This window comes from Erythranthe guttata, chromosome 4, assembly GCF_056151865.1.
Source record: "Erythranthe guttata isolate IM_541 chromosome 4, IM_541, whole genome shotgun sequence".
Classification (NCBI taxonomy): domain Eukaryota; kingdom Viridiplantae; phylum Streptophyta; class Magnoliopsida; order Lamiales; family Phrymaceae; genus Erythranthe; species Erythranthe guttata.
Window position 1 is genome coordinate 19,713,417 of NC_142536.1, and position 16,266 is coordinate 19,729,682.

Consider the following 16,266-nt stretch of genomic DNA (forward strand, 5'->3'; position numbering starts at 1 on the left):
CGGAAAATATCGGAACTACTTTTGGATTGGAATTCCGAATTTTTGATAAGTATTTCCAATTCTGATTCGATTTTTTTCGGAATTTTTGGATCAGAGAATTGTTCCAAAAATTGGAATTGAAAAAATCGTTCTAAAATCGGGATTCTTCGGATCGGAAAATTCTAAATATTCGATTTCCACCCCTAGCCATGATCAATTAATAACATCATGTAAAATATATTTAAAAAAATACTTAGGGAAATAAAAAAAAATTAAAAATTAAAAAAATGAAGGTAGTTTTGTATCTTAATTCTTAACCATTTACATAAGAGGGGATTTTTTTTCCCGAAGTAGGGGTGGAATGAGTCGAGAGTGCGAATTTGGTGAGCTCGGGCAAAATTTTGTCAAGTTCAAGCTTTTATTTCAATAGTCGAACTCGAGCCAAGTTCATTTTTTTTTTATTATTATAGTTCATTTATTATTATTATTATTATTTATAAATTACATATTATAACAAAAATATTACAAAATAAACAATTAAATTATATTTTATATTATTAATATTTTTTATTTTTCTAGTGTTTCAGGCTTTCAGCCTTCTGTAGTTTGTAATCCTGTCATATTTAATTTTCTCCAGCTGTGCTGTAAACATAGCAAAACCCTCCCAAACGACGCCGTATGCCAATTTTGACTGCCCGGTCCAACTCTCCTCCTCAACCCATCCACCTCAGTTGATCATATTCATATTGATTTATTGATAATTATTAATTTCTGAAACCCTCAATTTTGCAATTGTAAGTATCCACTCAAAGGATTGGGGATGGCGATTCTGTTCGGGCTGGTGGCGCGTGGGAAGATAGTGCTGGCGGAGTTCAGCGCCGTGACCGGAAATACCGGCGTGGTCGTTCGTCGGATACTCGAGAAACTGTTGGTTGATGAATCGGCTGAGACGAGGTTGTGCTTCTCTCAGGATCGCTACATCTTCCACATCCTCCGATCTGATGGCCTTACTTTCCTCTGTATGGCCAACGACACCTTCGGAAGTAAGCATCTATCTGCTTGGCAATATGAACCGAATTTTCCGCTGTTGAATTTCGTTATGAAAAAAATTAATTAATTTTGCGATTTAGGGTTTATGTTCCGTGCTACTGCCAGACTGTGGGTTATGTTACTGTATTTGACGTTTTGGTTGCAAAATTTAGTTTTTTTTTTTTTTTTTATGATAGTTGACTTATTGGGGAACCCGGAGTTCAATTGTTTTCCTTTTTAGTTTTCAGTTGATCAATAGTAGTTTTGATTCTTCTGAAATTTGACATTGAATGGAGTTTTCCGTGGTTGTATTTTTACATCTTGCTGATTTCATGAGTTCGTACTAGTATAATTAATTAAGAGTATCTTTTGATTACCTTAGTTATTACATCTATGCTTAAGCTTCCTCTGTGGCATATCTTGTATTGCATTTTACCCGTTCATACTGTTAAATTGGCCTTAATCTAGCTGCGGATATGGGATTGTATATGCTTTTCTTTTTCCAATAAACATTATGGTTAGTTGTATTAGAATAGAATTTATAAATGTACTCTCTTTGGTTCACTTCACTCATGCCTAAGTATGTTCTTTATTTTGTTGAGCCAATGCGAGGCAAAAAGTTCTTTTAGATGGGATATTTTTAAGGCTAGCCTTGTTTTACATGTTATTTCATTCTATCAGTCTTGGATTCATATGCACTCCGTATATATGTATCAGCATGTAATATGCTTTTTAAAGAAATTACTTCTATTCTTGAATGGCATTACCAAAGAATTCTTACACTTTGACATGGATCAGTCCGTAAGTACTAGTTAACTCAAGTTTGAGAATTCCAGTGAATAGGTTTTGGCCTATGCCAATATTGTCTGTTAAATAAACAGGAACATGTATGAAAGTAGTCACTAGAAAACAGACTTGTCATGTGAAGAAGTTGTGATCATGTCATGCACCTCTTGTGAAACTGGATTTCTTATAGGTTAGAATTTCATGAGCACAAGAAGAATCTGGCGATTATCCTTCGAGGATCTTTCACTATGTGTAGCCTCTTCATTTGGAGCTATATATGACTGTTATATTCACAAATCTCATTTCAGTTGTAGAAAAACTATTTTCGTACATACACGCAAAATCACTAATACGTTATCCTTGTAAATATCACTAATATGTTATCCTTGAGCCAGGAAGAATCCCATTTTCATATTTGGAGGATATTCAAATGAGATTTATGAAGAACTATGGGAGAGTGGCTTCTTATGCACCTGCTTATGCTATGAACGATGAATTCTCAAGAGTGTTGCACCAGCAAATGGAGTTTTTCTCCAGTAATCCCAGTGCAGATACGCTCAACCGTGTTAGAGGAGAAGTTAGTGAGGCAAGTTACATTGTCTTCTTTGTCATCTTCATAAACTGAAAGAAATAAATATACTAAAGAGTATGTTATTTGTTTTGTTGTTTAAGTGCAACGTTGAATCTAGGTGGTTGTTTGGTCTGAGAATCTTATGTTCTGAATTTTAGGAAACCAGCTACTTCTTTATTAGAAATGTAAAATGCTATTCAGTTATAGCCTATAGGATGACCTTTCAGTTGTGATACAATCAATTTCTGGAATTGGAAGGCCTTGAAATGTATTTCATGTTGACGATTCACTCTTCTGCTGCCAACTTTGTCCTTTTATGTGAAGTGTGTTACAATCTGGTTATAAATGTGCAATGAGAATTTATTTTCAATTTCTGTTAGATTTGGTTTAAAGTGTCATTCGAAGATGTTTACAAGTTATTAGCATTGTATTCTTATGTTATAAAATTAAGCTTGTAAGCTCGCCATGTAACAATAAACGCATATGTACAGGTATGCATGTAGTTTTCAAAGTTACTGCAGTCATAATCTATACGTATAGGGAGATGTTTAAGACAACATAATCCACATGCATGTAGTTTAGAAATAAGAATATTTTTGCTAAATAATGCACAAGACAACATTGTGCACATGCATCATATGTGCGGCTCTTTTACTAGTATCTGGAGATGTATTGATCACAGAAGCATAGTAACCTTCAATAGTTCATAATCTTGGACTAATATATGAATCCAGAGACCTTTTCCAATAATTTTTATGCTACTTTTTGTGTCGTCCATAATATAATATCTTCCTTGTCATCTTATTTCATTTCTATGATAATGACACCTGAGACATTGTTCAGGTACGAACAATAATGGTGGATAACATTGACAAGATCCTAGAGAGAGGTGAGAGGATTGAGCTTCTTGTCGACAAAACATCAACCATGCAAGATAGTGCGTTTCACTTCAGAAAACAATCGAAGCGCCTTCGTCAATCTCTATGGATGAAAAATGCGAAGCTATTGTAAGTATTATAATCTTTATTTATCAAGTCAACTTTAGATCTCCAAAAGAAGGCATCATTAGTTTCTCTGTAGAGGTTGGTAAAATCATCACAGCAAAAATAAATTATTCGAATTCATATCTTGAAACTGACTAGAACTGCACCAACAGAGTGTTTCTCGTTTGTTCATGGACTTGATCGCTGAATATAGTTAACCAGTAGCGAACAATTATCAAATTAGAGAATGTTTTCGATTACTCATTGGTCTCTTTGAATAATGGCTAATAAACTCTAAAAATTTTTGTTTTACAGGGCCGTGCTGACGTGTTTTATTGTTTTCCTCCTATATTTCATAATCGCGGCTGCATGTGGAGGCATAACTTTACCATCTTGTCGATCGAAATAGTAATATGGAGAGGTATGGGTAAGTATATCCCTGTTTAATGATCCAAGTTTGATTCTTTCGATATGGCAAATGGTAATATGCTATTGCCGAAGAGAGAATTTACGCAATTATGCTTTGTTTTTTTTTCTTTTTTCTGTGGATGTAAATTAGTGTGGTGGGAGAAAAAGCATGATGATTTCTTAGTTTATTGTTGTTGCGATTCTCTGCTTTTTTATATGTATAGAACAAAATAATGGTGAACTGCGTTTCTCTTCGAATTTCGGAGTTTTATTTATTCATTACATCACACTTAAAAATCGGCGTCCTACGCAGCTAGGCTAGTGAATCGGGTTATATTTAGCACTTCGAAAAAAAAAAACATTTTCTTTTTCTTAAAGTAAAAGGATAATTTCAATTTTATTCCAGAAACATTAGAAACACGAAATAATCGGAAGTTTGAACGAAAAAGTTTTGCTCCGAAAATTGGAACTTTTCGAATTGAAATCAGCAAGAATCGTATACTTCATGTTTTGTTCTTCTACATATAATATGTATAATCATATTGAAATTATACGTGTTAAGAAAAACTAAAATAAAAAATAATTAAAATCCAATCACTATTGAATTTTTTTTTGAAAAAAAATTGAAATTCGGAATGATTCTTAATATAGAAAGTTTTGAAATAGTAAGATTGAAAGTTTTCAAATCAAAATCGATATAATTTCCATAATTTTGGCCACAATTCACAAAGTTAGGTATGCAATGTTTGGAAGCATTTTGGAATTTATTTTGATTTTAATTTGATGAAATATATTTTGGGGGAAAAATTTGAAAATAAAAGTAATGTTTGTTTGTGTTTTGGAGGAGACAAATTACTCTGTAGCAAAAAAACATTTTTTTGTTGTAGCAGTTATATTATGTTTGAAGGAGAAATAAAGTTTTGATATTGTTTTGAGAAAATTATCTGAGAAATGTAATAAATATAATTTTGTTTTGAAGTTTTAATGAAATCAAAATCAAAACATTACCAAATATTTCATTAGACTTTAGGTTGACTTTGTTTTAGTTTTTAATAATAAGTTATTATTCCTCAAACAAAAATTGGCATTTTCAGTTGATGGATATCTGGGCAGTGCCGATGAAATTGATTCTCTCGAGAAAAAATGGAGGCCGAAGCCGAACTCTAAAGTTAGGTTGTCAAATATCATTTATTCCTCTATTGATAGCTCTTTCTCTCTCATTCTTTTGTTAACAGCTATTCAAAGATCCCTTTTTTGTCACACACTCTCTCTCTCTCTCTCTCTCTCTCTTCCCTCTCTCTCATGGCGTCTCTTCTCAGGCTATCTCCACCCACCCTCCTTTCCACTTCCCGACCATGTTCATCGCCGGCGAAGCCTCCATTTCCGCACCTACCCACCAAAAAAAACCCACCAAGAAAACACCTCCAAACAGTCCAAAGCAGCAGCTTTTCCACCTTTCTTGATTTGGAACCCAAGTCAAAACCCGAATCTTTAGATTTCGACATCCCGTTCTTCAACCCCGCCGACCGCCACCGGTTCGACGTGATCGTCATCGGCGCCGGCCCAGCCGGCCTCCGCCTGGCGGAGCAAGTCGCCGGACACGGGATCAAGGTATGCTGCCTCGACCCTTCCCCTCTCTCTATGTGGCCGAACAACTACGGCGTTTGGGTTGACGAGTTCGAAAGCTTAGGGCTCGATGATTGTCTGGACAAAACGTGGCCCATGACTTGTGTTCACATCAACGACAACAAAACCAAGTATTTGGACCGGGCGTACGGCCGGGTCAACAGAAAAGATCTCAAGTTGAAACTCTTGTCCGATTGTGCAACAAATGGTGTCAAATTTCTTAAAGCCAAGGTTTGGAAAGTGGACCACGACGAGTTTGTGTCGTCGATTTCTTGCGACGACGGCACCGAATTGAAGGCCGATTTGATCGTGGACGCGAGCGGCTTCTCGAGCAAATTCGTCGAATACGACAAACCGAGGAACCAAGGCTATCAAATAGCTCATGGTATTTTAGCTGAGGTGGATCGCCACCCCTTCGATTTGGACAAGATGCTTCTGATGGATTGGAGGGATTCCCACTTGGGGAACGAGCCGAGTTTACGACCCCACAATTCGAAGTTCCCGACTTTTTTGTACGCGATGCCGTTCGATTCGAATTTGGTTTTTCTCGAAGAGACGTCACTAGTGAGCAGGCCGATGCTGTCGTACACCGAAATCAAGAAACGGATGGTGGCGAGGCTGAGGCATTTAGGTATAAAGGTGAGGGCGGTGATCGAGGACGAAAAATGCGTGATCCCGATGGGGGGACCGCTCCCCCGTATCCCTCAAAGCGTGATGGCGATCGGGGGCAATTCGGGTATTGTGCACCCCTCCACTGGCTACACCGTCGCTCAGACGATGGCTCTTGCTCCGTTTCTTGCGGAGACAATTGCCGAGTGTCTTGGTTCGACTAGAATGATTAGAGGGGCCCCACTTTATCACAAAGCGTGGAACGGGTTGTGGCCTTTGGAGAGGAGGTGCAGTCGGGAGTATTATAATTTCGGTATGGAGACTTTGTTGAAACTCGATTTGAATGATACGAGGAGATTCTTCGATGCCTTCTTCGAGCTGAAGCCTCATTATTGGCACGGGTTTTTGTCGTCGAGGCTATCGGTCGGTGAGCTTTTTATGATGGGGATATCCCTTTTCGGTCATGCCTCGACTACTTCTAAGTTGGATATGTTGAGAAAGTGCCCTGCACCCTTGGCGAGAATGATGGGTAATATGGCACTCGAAGCCATTTGATCTGTAACGTTTTTCGATGTTTCGAATGAATATTGTTTTTCGAACGATCTATAGCTAAATTACTGTGAGATCGATGTTAGAACATGAAATTTTTAATTGTATGTATATATATATATACAGTTGAAAATGCACTTATCGTTCAACGATGTTTCTCTTATATATATGATCAGTGAGTTGAGTGTTTTTCGGATGGTTTTCGGATTCTTTTGCAGATGGGCTGTGAATTATTCGATTAGATGTTAGTTGCTGTAAAAAAAATCGAGTCTTTATGCGTCTTCTATATATAGGTAAATAGGAAAATTAAACACACTAATCTCATATTTATTGAAAAGACAAACTTATGCAGAGCATAGAGCATACATACTGTATCGATAACAAGCTTATGATTTCGGAAGTCAAACCACTACTGTCAGATGCACTCTCATTAGTCAACGACTAAAAACGAGATGATAGTAAGTCATGGATATGGTGGTGATGGTGGTGGATAGCCGTATTCTGGAACGGACGGCGGTCCTGAAACGGGAGGCGGGTTTGGTGAAGGAGTATAAGTTGGAACTGATGGTGGTGAAGGGTTATAAATCGGAGGTGATGGTGGTGGATTGTAAGTTGGAACTGGCGGTGGTTGTGTAGGAGATGGTTGGCAAATTGGAATTGGCGGTGGTTGCTTTCTTGGAAGATGATGATGGTGGTGGTGGCTGGGATGATGGTGGTGATGATGACCGCCGGTGGGGGGTTTGGGTACTAATGGCGGTTTTCCGGGGGTTGGTGGTGGTGGAAAACTTGGTGGTATTGGTGGTTTTTCTGCTGGTGGTGGAGTAACTTCTGGTGGTTGATGAACCGGAGTTGGTGGTTTCGGCCCATAAACCGGAGGAGATGGCGGTGGAGTAACTTCCGGTGGTTGGTGGACCGGGGTTGGTGGTTTTGGCCCATAAACCGGCGGTGGTGGTTCCGGGACAGGAGTGCTGCTCACCGGAGGAGGCTTGTGATGAAGCGGCGGAAATGGATGATGAAAGTGGTGGTGGTGGGGCCAATTGAAGCTAAAACACAACTTATGGAAAGGATCACAAAATGCATGACTATTCTTATTCTCTGCTAAAAAACCAGACAGCATTATCACCAACAACCACAAACCATGGTTCACAGCTTTCATTGTTTGATGATTTTCTTGCAAATTATTATTATTGAAAAAAAAAATTAGTGGGATTTTATAGGCGTTTTTTTCGGTCGAAAAATAAATATAAAAAAATCGTGTCGATGAAAAAGCTGGCGTTTTTGCATGGTTTTTTGTCCATTTTACATTTATTTCCATGGTTTTAAGGGTTGTAGGTTCGTTTCTTTCTTCTGCAGATTACTACAAACTTATTGTGGCATTTAAGTTCAGTGGCATCTCAACCTACCTTAGTTGTAAATTTGTAAATAAAAATCAAACCGAGCTCGATCCGACTTTTAAGTTTTATCAATCCGAACATAAATAACTCGAATAATTTGATTTTTTTTTAAATTTGATTTACTAAGCGGTATTAGATACGTAGAAGAATCGAGTCGAGTCAAATCCATAACTGTTCAGTTTATTTGATTATTTATCAAAATTTAAAAGTTTGATTGACAATCTAGTGGTCGGATCTCGAACGATCTTATATTCAAGGGAACAAGAATCAAGCTCGACTAACTTGATTTTTTATATTTACAATTTATCGGTTTTTTTTTTCTAATCGAACTCGAAGTTCGGTCGGAACTTCATCGAATGAAAATATGTAAACAATTTTTTTTTGTTATACAAATGGTCCGAGTTCCATAATTACAACCATCCCCTGAGGTGAAGTCTATTTGCGAAAACCCCCCTCATTTTTACATAATTACATCCATCCCCTTGAAATGTGTAGATTTCTTACATTAACACCATTTTTTAGGTGGGTTCATGTTAGAAATTTACAAATTGCAGGGGATTGAATGTAAATTCTCAAAAAGAAGAGTTTTTTTTTTGTAATTACACTTTACCTCATGGAGGTGGTTGTAATTTACCCCATTTATTTAAAAAAATATATATATATATAGATTCAAATAAATAACAACTAAATATTATGAGATCAATAAATTGTAACAAAATGAATTAAAGCTTTGTCAAGGTGGAGCAAGTTAGCCACAAACAACTCCTCCATAAACAAATATACCTACTCTCCTACATTAATCTATACTATGATGAAACCTTAATATATATATATATATATATATATATATATATATATATATATATATATATATATATATATATCATCAAAACTAATCCAACAACTATAGCCACTATAAATAAATTCATATTTTTCATCACTTTAATACATAATCTCTACTACTCTTGTCATTAAAAGAAATTAAACAGCGTTTTAGTGACGGAATTTTTTTTGTCGCTAATCAAATATGGATTCGAGTAAGAGAGAAGGTGAAACAGCAATCAACATTCCTGAATCCAAGTCCACCAAAGGCAAAAATGTTGCCCATACTACTACTACAGTGATGGTGGCACCACCACCGCCACGTGGCGGGTGGAAGAGAGGTGTTGCCATTTTCGATTTCATCCTGAGGATTAGCGGTCTCGTGGCGGCATTGGCCGCCACCACCACCATGGGAACTACCGATGAAACTCTCCCCTTCTTCACTCAGTTCTTCCAGTTCCAAGCCAGCTACGACGACCTCCCCGCTTTCACGTATATCTATATCTGTATCTATATCTAATACATATCGCTCGATTTTTTTTTATAAATAATTCGATTAAAATCAATATAACATTAAAATAAATGCAGGTTTTTCGTGGTGGCGAATGCTATAGCTAGTGGATACTTGGTGTTGTCGTTGCCTTTCTCCATTGTCGGAATTGTTCGCCCTCATGCCGCCGGAATTAAGCTTCTCCTCCTCATCTTTGACATCGTAATATATATAATTACCTTCTTAATCAATTTATCTAATAAAATAACTTAATACAGTCGGACTAGGAAAATTCTATTAATTTAGCGAAATATTAAATTATCGAACTAATAATTTAATACGTTTTTACCGACTCGGGACCAGAAGAAACTATTATTTAAGCGATGTTATTAATTTAAACGATGTTCTACATTATATGTTTTATATTTGGCGCTGAAGTTTTTGAGGTGACCAAATTAAAATAACAGGCGATGGTGGCTTTCACGGCGGCGGCAGCGGCAGCGGCGGCGGCGATAGTGTACCTGGCCCACAACGGGAACTCAAAGACGAACTGGTTCGCAATTTGCCAGCAGTTCAATGACTTCTGCCAGCGTATTAGCGGCGCGGTGGTGGCTTCCTTCATTGCGGCTGTCATCTTCATTTTCTTGGTTGTGCTCTCCGCCGTCGCTCTTCACCGCCGTCACTGAAGATTTCAACGGACTCTTTTTTTTTCTTTATATATATAATCATAATTTGATGTTTCATTAATTATGTGAATTTGTCGATCGTTTGAGTTTGGGTTTGTTTTGAATTAAATTAGACTTTCACACACTTGAATGTGAAAGTTTACATATTTTATGTGGTTGTGTTTTTGGTGGTGGATGGAATCATGTAACTATTTTATTTTACATATTGGACTTTATTAGGACGAAAAATGAAATTACATATCATCAATTAGGTGGAGCCTTAAATATAGTATTTTATTAATTTATTATTTATCAAGCCACAATGCAAATATAAATTTATGTAATTAGGACGGAGTGGCAATTCTGTAATTACTTGTTGATTATAATTCTGTAGTTACTTGATGAGTAGTAGTTCGGTAATTAATAGTGAATGGTAGTTTTGTAATTACTTAGTGAGTGATCGTGTTGTAATTACTTGATGAGTGACATTTTTGTAATTACCGTTGAATGGTAATTCTGTAATTAATTGTTTAGCAAGCAAAAAAAACCCTATATAGTTCGTTTTTTTCGGTTTCAATTTCATTTCGGGTTGATTTAGGGGTGGTAAATGAGCCGAGCCGGCTCGACAAAAGCTCGAACTCGAACTTGAATTTTTCGAGCTCGAGCTAGAGCTCAGTTTTAGTTGTTCGACAGCTCGCGAGCTGCTTTTTTTTTTAATAGTTTTATTTATATTATTATTATTATTATTATTATTATTATTATTATTATTATTATTATTATTATTATTATTATTATTATTATTATTATTATTATTATTATTATTATTATTATTATTATTATTATTATTATTATTATTATTATTATTATTATTATTATTATTATTATTATTATTAACTAGATAGTAAATAGTCTGTAATAATAAATATTTCCAGTATTTAATATTTAGATAATTCATAATTATAAAATATTATAATAATAATATAAAAATTAAAAAAAAAATATATAAGTAGAGTTCATTATTTATTTTATAATTTTTTTTCATTTTTACTATAAATATTTTTTAATAAAAAATTAAATGATTGTAATAAACAAAAGAATTAAACGAGCTTGAGCTCGTCAAAAGTGGCTCCGAGCCAAAAAAAATAACTCGATGAGTTCGAGCTCGGCAACATGGGCTCGAGCTTGAACCGACCAAAACAGCCGAGCTCGGCTCGTGCACACCCCTAGGATGATTATAGCTAGACATGGCCATGGGCCGGTTTTGGGCCTGGAACCGGCCCGAACCGGCCCGTTGACGACCCGGCCCAACCCGTTGACCGGGTGAACCGGCCCGTCCTACCCGGGACGGGCCCGGTTCTAAGAAATGGTGAACCGTGAACCGCCGGGCCAGCCCGGCGGTTCACCCGGATTAAAAAAAAAAAAAAATTTCAAAAAAGTTCAAAAAAAAAGCAAATAACGGCTAGTGAACCGGCCCGGGTGAACCGGCCGTTATTTATTTTTTTTTGAATTTTTTCCCCCCCAATTTTTCCTATAAATACCCTCACACCCCAATTTTTCCTATAATTTACTTATTCATCAAATATTTCAAAAAAAAAAAATAATAAAAAAAAAATAATTCAAATTTTCCGGGCCGACCCGGAACCGGCCCGAACCGGCGGACCGACCCGGCCCGTCGAACCGTGCATATTACGGGCCGGTTCCGGTTCCGGAAAAAGTGAACCGTTAACCGGTATGAACCGGCCCGAACCGGCGCGTGGCCGTGTCTAATTATAGCTCCTTCTTTGATTCATAACCACGTCTAGTGATTTTTCGATTTTTCGATGTTCTAAATTTTTTTCTCTCATTTGTATCTATCTCTACACATTGCTCGTGTAAACGCACACGTGCGAATTGTCCGAGTAATAAAAAAATGAATTAAATTGAAAACCCCCTTTTATTTTCTTTTTTCTTTAAAAAAAACTCAGCCTCCCATTTTTCTCCCAAATAATTTCCTCTTTCTACCCGTATATATAATACATACATATATACATACATACACAAAGAATTACACGCAGCACGCACTCACACCCACACTCTCACACACACTTTCTTTGTCCTGAAGTCATCATCTTCTTCTTGGCGTATCCTTGAAAACCCTTGCTTCACAATCGCTCCGCTCAGGTGAGTAGCTTCACTCGTAACCGGCTCAATTCTAGGGTTTTTGATTTGTAAATTCAATTCACCTGTTTCGTATTGGGGTTTTTTTTTGGGGTATCCGTCTCAGTTCGTTTTCTGGCGTTTGTCGTGCTCAAGATTTTGTTTCGATTGGCGTTTGTCCTTCGGGAATTGCAATCCTGAAGAATTCGATTTATAGGTGTCGCTAATTTCTAGCTTGAATTGATTTGTAGGTCAATAATCGTGGAATTACTTTCTTGGGTTTGGGCTTGGTCTATCTGTTGATTTAGAAGTTTGCTGTTTTTTCTTGAATTTTATTGTTGTCTTGTGGTGAAAATTACTTCTTTTAGCTGATTTTGTTCTACGCTATTTGATAATTTTGGTGGCGTATAGCTTGTTCTTTTTATGAGATATTGAAACTCAATTGTGTGTCATGTTGCTGCATTTTTTTCTTCTGATTTTATATATATATATATATATATATATATATATTTTTTTTTTTTTTCTGTAGTTGATGTCAATATGCTGTTATGATTTATGTGCTGCTTTCTTGTATCTAAATTGTTGTTTGAAATTGTGGAGGTGATTTTTTTATTATTTAGGGCTTTATCACGGGTAAATTCGAGTACTTTTTCTCAAAGAGGGTTTTATAGTTTAAGAATAAACGATTTGGAGGTCAAGCTCTGATGAGAATTGATAGGGGAATGCAGAAATTGAATTGCGAGGAACAGAGCTTAGTCGGCTGGAAGAACAAATCAGTCACCAGTGGAATTGGTGTGATTGCTCCAAAGGCAAGGACACGCGGCAAATTGAAGCCTGCTTCCTTATACATCTAATACTGGGTGAAGATAAGGTTAACAATTCACTTCTTGGCATCTGAATAGAAGGGTAAATTATGACTCGAATTCTAGTGCAGCGAGGTTCTTCATCATCATCTAACCAAAATAAATCATCAACATCGACATCGGTTCCCAATCCCACTTCTTCACCTCAGCAGCAGGCTACCGGCACCTCACAAATTGTTCAAATAGTAAAAGATGAGAATTTGTCGGAAGAATCCCCAGAGCAAATTATTGTGGATGAGTTACCTGAGCATTATGGTGCTGCAGAGAACAAGAGTGAAGAAGTTCCTGCAGCAAGTTTGAACATTGATCACAACGAAGGTGAAAAAAATGTGGAGGATGAGAAGGTGAATAATGATAATGTCGTAGAATCTGGGAATTTGGGGAAAGGGTTTGGTGGATTGTCAGTTGTTGAGGAGGAGGAGGAGGAGAGCAATGCAGTTGAAAGTTCAAGTTCTTTCCAGGTGGCTGCTGCTGGCAGTTCGTATCCCCCTCCGCCTCCTGTTCCACCTACTAAGCCTTTTTCGGCGAACTCAAGTTCAAGAAGATTTGTATCTGGCGACTCTAATACGACGCGAATCGGGCCCTCTTGGAGAGGTGTATCAAGCAGGTCATCGCCAACTGGATCTCGTCCATCTTCGCCCCGGTCGCATGATGGCGAAGGATATAACAGCAGTGACGAGCAGAGCCCATGCTTTAGCTCATCTTACGATGATGCGGTGAGTTCTAAATTTCCAATGCATCTTGTCTTGTTTGCAATTGGAACGATCATGGAAGTTCATTCCTCGAGTTGTTCTTCTATTGCTTTGTTTTATCAAAAATCTTCATAGAATACCAATGAGTCATCTTCGAACCAGTTAATTATTTCTCATTATTAGCATTTATGCAGGATTTTTTTTTAATTAATTGCTGATTATTCATGTCTTCAAAATTTTCAAGGAAATTTCTGATACGTATGCTTCTAGTTGGTCTAAGATTGCAAGCTATCCTTTACTTAGTTTGTTCGGAGTTGAAAGTATTATCATTTATCACATGTTTCAGATATGGGGCCGAGTAGTATAGTAACTACTATGGTAAAGACTAAAGAGAACCTTTTTTTTAATCTGTTGCAGGAAAGGGAACACCAGTTTGAGATTGATTTAAGGCGGGTTAAAGGCTTGGAAGTGAGAAAAATGCTAGAGGATGGGAACTGTCTTTTCCGTGCTGTTGCAGATCAAGTCTATGGTGACTCTGAACTATATGATTTGGTTAGGCAAATGTGCATTGACTATATGGTACGAGAGTTACTGTTTTCGTATGCTTCACCTATTCTTTTTGGTTGTGTTTGTGTCCACTATATGCTGTCACTAGTCGTGAATAGAAAAATATATGTTATTTGCTCACTGATATAATGTGAAGCATAGTGTTAGTTTATAATATACTTCTCAGGTGTTATCTATATTATGAGCTCGCTGAAAAATATATTTGTTGTAATAATTATGTTAGATGGTTTGTTGTTATAGATGGTAACGAAGTTTCTCTTCAGAGATTATTTCAACCACACGAAACTTGATTAAAAATATGATTGATAAACCTCCAACTTAATGCTGCAAACATGAAGTGTTTATTTTCTGTTTATGCAGGAACGAGAAAGAGATCACTTCTCGCAGTTCATAACAGAAGGTTTTACTTCCTATTGTAAGAGGAAGAGAAGAGATAAGGTACGTGGGGGCAATTCTTTTTTTTTTCAAGAAAGCAAATTTGTAGAAGTTATAGTAAAAAAATAAAATTGACCGTCTTCAAGAAACATGTATTTGGTGTTCTTGCAACTTGATCTTGTGATGCATCAAGGTTGTTATAACTGTATCGTTGAAGCATTAACTATTATCAGGTGCCGAGTGAAGTGTAACAATTAGTTATGGATTGCTCTTTTATAGAAAAATAAAATAAAATTAGAAGTAAAGAGTAATTTCCATACATTTTAGTTTTCCCATCAGAACATAAATTTATTCATGTTCATGTTTAATTACGAGTGCAGGTTTATGGAAATAATATGGAGATCCAGGCTTTATCGGAGATGTACAATCGGCCGATCCACATATATTCTTACAGCACAGGTGCTTCATCCGTGTATGAATTTGTTATATAAATCTGTTTTCTAGTTAGTCTGCCATTTAATCGATTTTTTTTCTAATCTAGAACCTATCAATATATTCCACGGAAGCTACAATACAGACACACCCCCTATAAGATTAAGCTACCATCACGGAAATCACTATAACTCCCTTGTTGATCCACGTCGATTGACAGTTGGCGCTGGACTCGGATTCAGCTCTCTTCAAGGGGTAAGCACACACACACACACACACACACACACACACGTGTATATATATGTCCTTTCAGATAAATTGACTCACCAAATGTTGGTGTATTTGACAGACAAATATAGATAAAGATCAGGTCAAAGCAGCTATAAAAGCTCAGCAAGATCAACAGATTGATAATGTGAGTATTTTTTGGTGGACATAAAAAAAATGATGTGTGTTATTATTTTTATACGCACTCCAAAACGTGACGAGATTTGTTCATCTTGTTAGGCACTTCTTGCGGAGGGGCGTTTGTATTCGGATCTTGAGCTGACTGAGAAGGAAATCGAACGGATGGTGATGGAAGCATCAAGGGCCGAGTATCTTTCGGAAGACAAGTTCAAGCAGCAAATGGGCCGTAGGGAATCTTCTACTTCTCGAGCCGAACCATCCTCCTCTTCAGCTAGTGAGTTCTTCCATTTAAATTGCATTTTTCTATTTTGCAATTAGTAAAACCTATACATGATTCGTTTATGTGTTATATCGCATATCATTACACAATTTATTTATTAATTTATTTAAATTATAGGATCATCAGGAATGGATCCGGTGATGGAAGGAGGGAGTAAGTTAGCCTCGTCGGGTTCAGCTCTTAACGGAAGCATGCAGATAATGCTGTCAATGGGGTTCAGTTATTTGCAGGTGATTGAGGCGTACAGCATTTTTGGCGACGACGTTGATTCGATGGTCTGTTATTTAATAGAAACGAGCACTAACGGCAGGCGTAAAGGCAAGGCAACCGAATGATACGAAAAATCTGGAGAGTCGGTTTCGATTCCATTTGCTTCCAACAACTTTGTAGAATTAAGATATACTAAATAAGATGAGGGCATCTAATTATCCTTTTATTTATTATTTAATATTTAATTTAAGTATTTATGTATGGAGATCTTAATGCTTGTAATAAGCCCTGTCAGTTTTGTGGCTTTTGTTACATTTTGGAATCTACTATTTTACAGGTTTTATGGAGGGAGAGAATATTCCATCACCTAAAATTGAATTTTGGACTACAAT

The 16,266-nt window shown here is 36.8% G+C and overlaps 4 protein-coding genes across 6 annotated transcripts; all 4 read left to right on the forward strand.

Annotated features, from left to right (window-relative positions):
• The first annotated feature begins 556 nt into the window (after nucleotides 1-556).
• VAMP714 (vesicle-associated membrane protein 714) lies at nucleotides 557-4,011 on the forward strand. Its single transcript, XM_012995001.2, has 4 exons — nucleotides 557-1,022; nucleotides 2,190-2,380; nucleotides 3,209-3,372; nucleotides 3,664-4,011. Exons 1-4 carry the CDS (start codon nucleotides 800-802, stop codon nucleotides 3,755-3,757), a joined length of 672 nt encoding a protein of 223 aa, XP_012850455.2. The 5' UTR covers nucleotides 557-799; the 3' UTR covers nucleotides 3,758-4,011.
• Nucleotides 4,012-4,859: 848 nt separating this feature from the next.
• Nucleotides 4,860-6,736, forward strand: LOC105970127 (capsanthin/capsorubin synthase, chromoplastic). The gene has a single exon (XM_012994924.2). It carries the CDS (start codon nucleotides 5,059-5,061, stop codon nucleotides 6,544-6,546), a length of 1,488 nt encoding a protein of 495 aa, XP_012850378.2. The 5' UTR covers nucleotides 4,860-5,058; the 3' UTR covers nucleotides 6,547-6,736.
• Nucleotides 6,737-8,840: 2,104 nt separating this feature from the next.
• On the forward strand, nucleotides 8,841-9,951 carry LOC105970006 (casparian strip membrane protein 2). The gene is made up of 3 exons (XM_012994783.2): nucleotides 8,841-9,248; nucleotides 9,345-9,468; nucleotides 9,714-9,951. Exons 1-3 carry the CDS (start codon nucleotides 8,962-8,964, stop codon nucleotides 9,930-9,932), a joined length of 630 nt encoding a protein of 209 aa, XP_012850237.2. The 5' UTR covers nucleotides 8,841-8,961; the 3' UTR covers nucleotides 9,933-9,951.
• A 1,895-nt stretch (nucleotides 9,952-11,846) lies between these two features.
• On the forward strand, nucleotides 11,847-16,247 carry OTLD1 (OTU-like cysteine protease family protein). Of its 3 annotated transcripts, none has more exons than XM_012994893.2 (9): nucleotides 11,847-12,071; nucleotides 12,668-13,626; nucleotides 14,020-14,181; nucleotides 14,530-14,607; nucleotides 14,925-15,003; nucleotides 15,086-15,231; nucleotides 15,326-15,391; nucleotides 15,484-15,658; nucleotides 15,782-16,247. In XM_012994893.2, the coding sequence occupies exons 2-9, from the start codon at nucleotides 12,961-12,963 to the stop codon at nucleotides 15,997-15,999; spliced, it is 1,590 nt and encodes a 529-aa protein (XP_012850347.2). In that variant the 5' UTR covers nucleotides 11,847-12,071; nucleotides 12,668-12,960; the 3' UTR covers nucleotides 16,000-16,247. The 3 variants fall into 3 exon arrangements, with proteins under 3 accessions (XP_012850347.2, XP_088673418.1, XP_088673419.1); XM_088817292.1 differs by having other exon boundaries at nucleotides 11,874-12,071; nucleotides 12,776-13,626; XM_088817293.1 differs by having other exon boundaries at nucleotides 11,932-12,071; nucleotides 12,766-13,626.
• The last annotated feature ends 19 nt before the right edge of the window (nucleotides 16,248-16,266 follow it).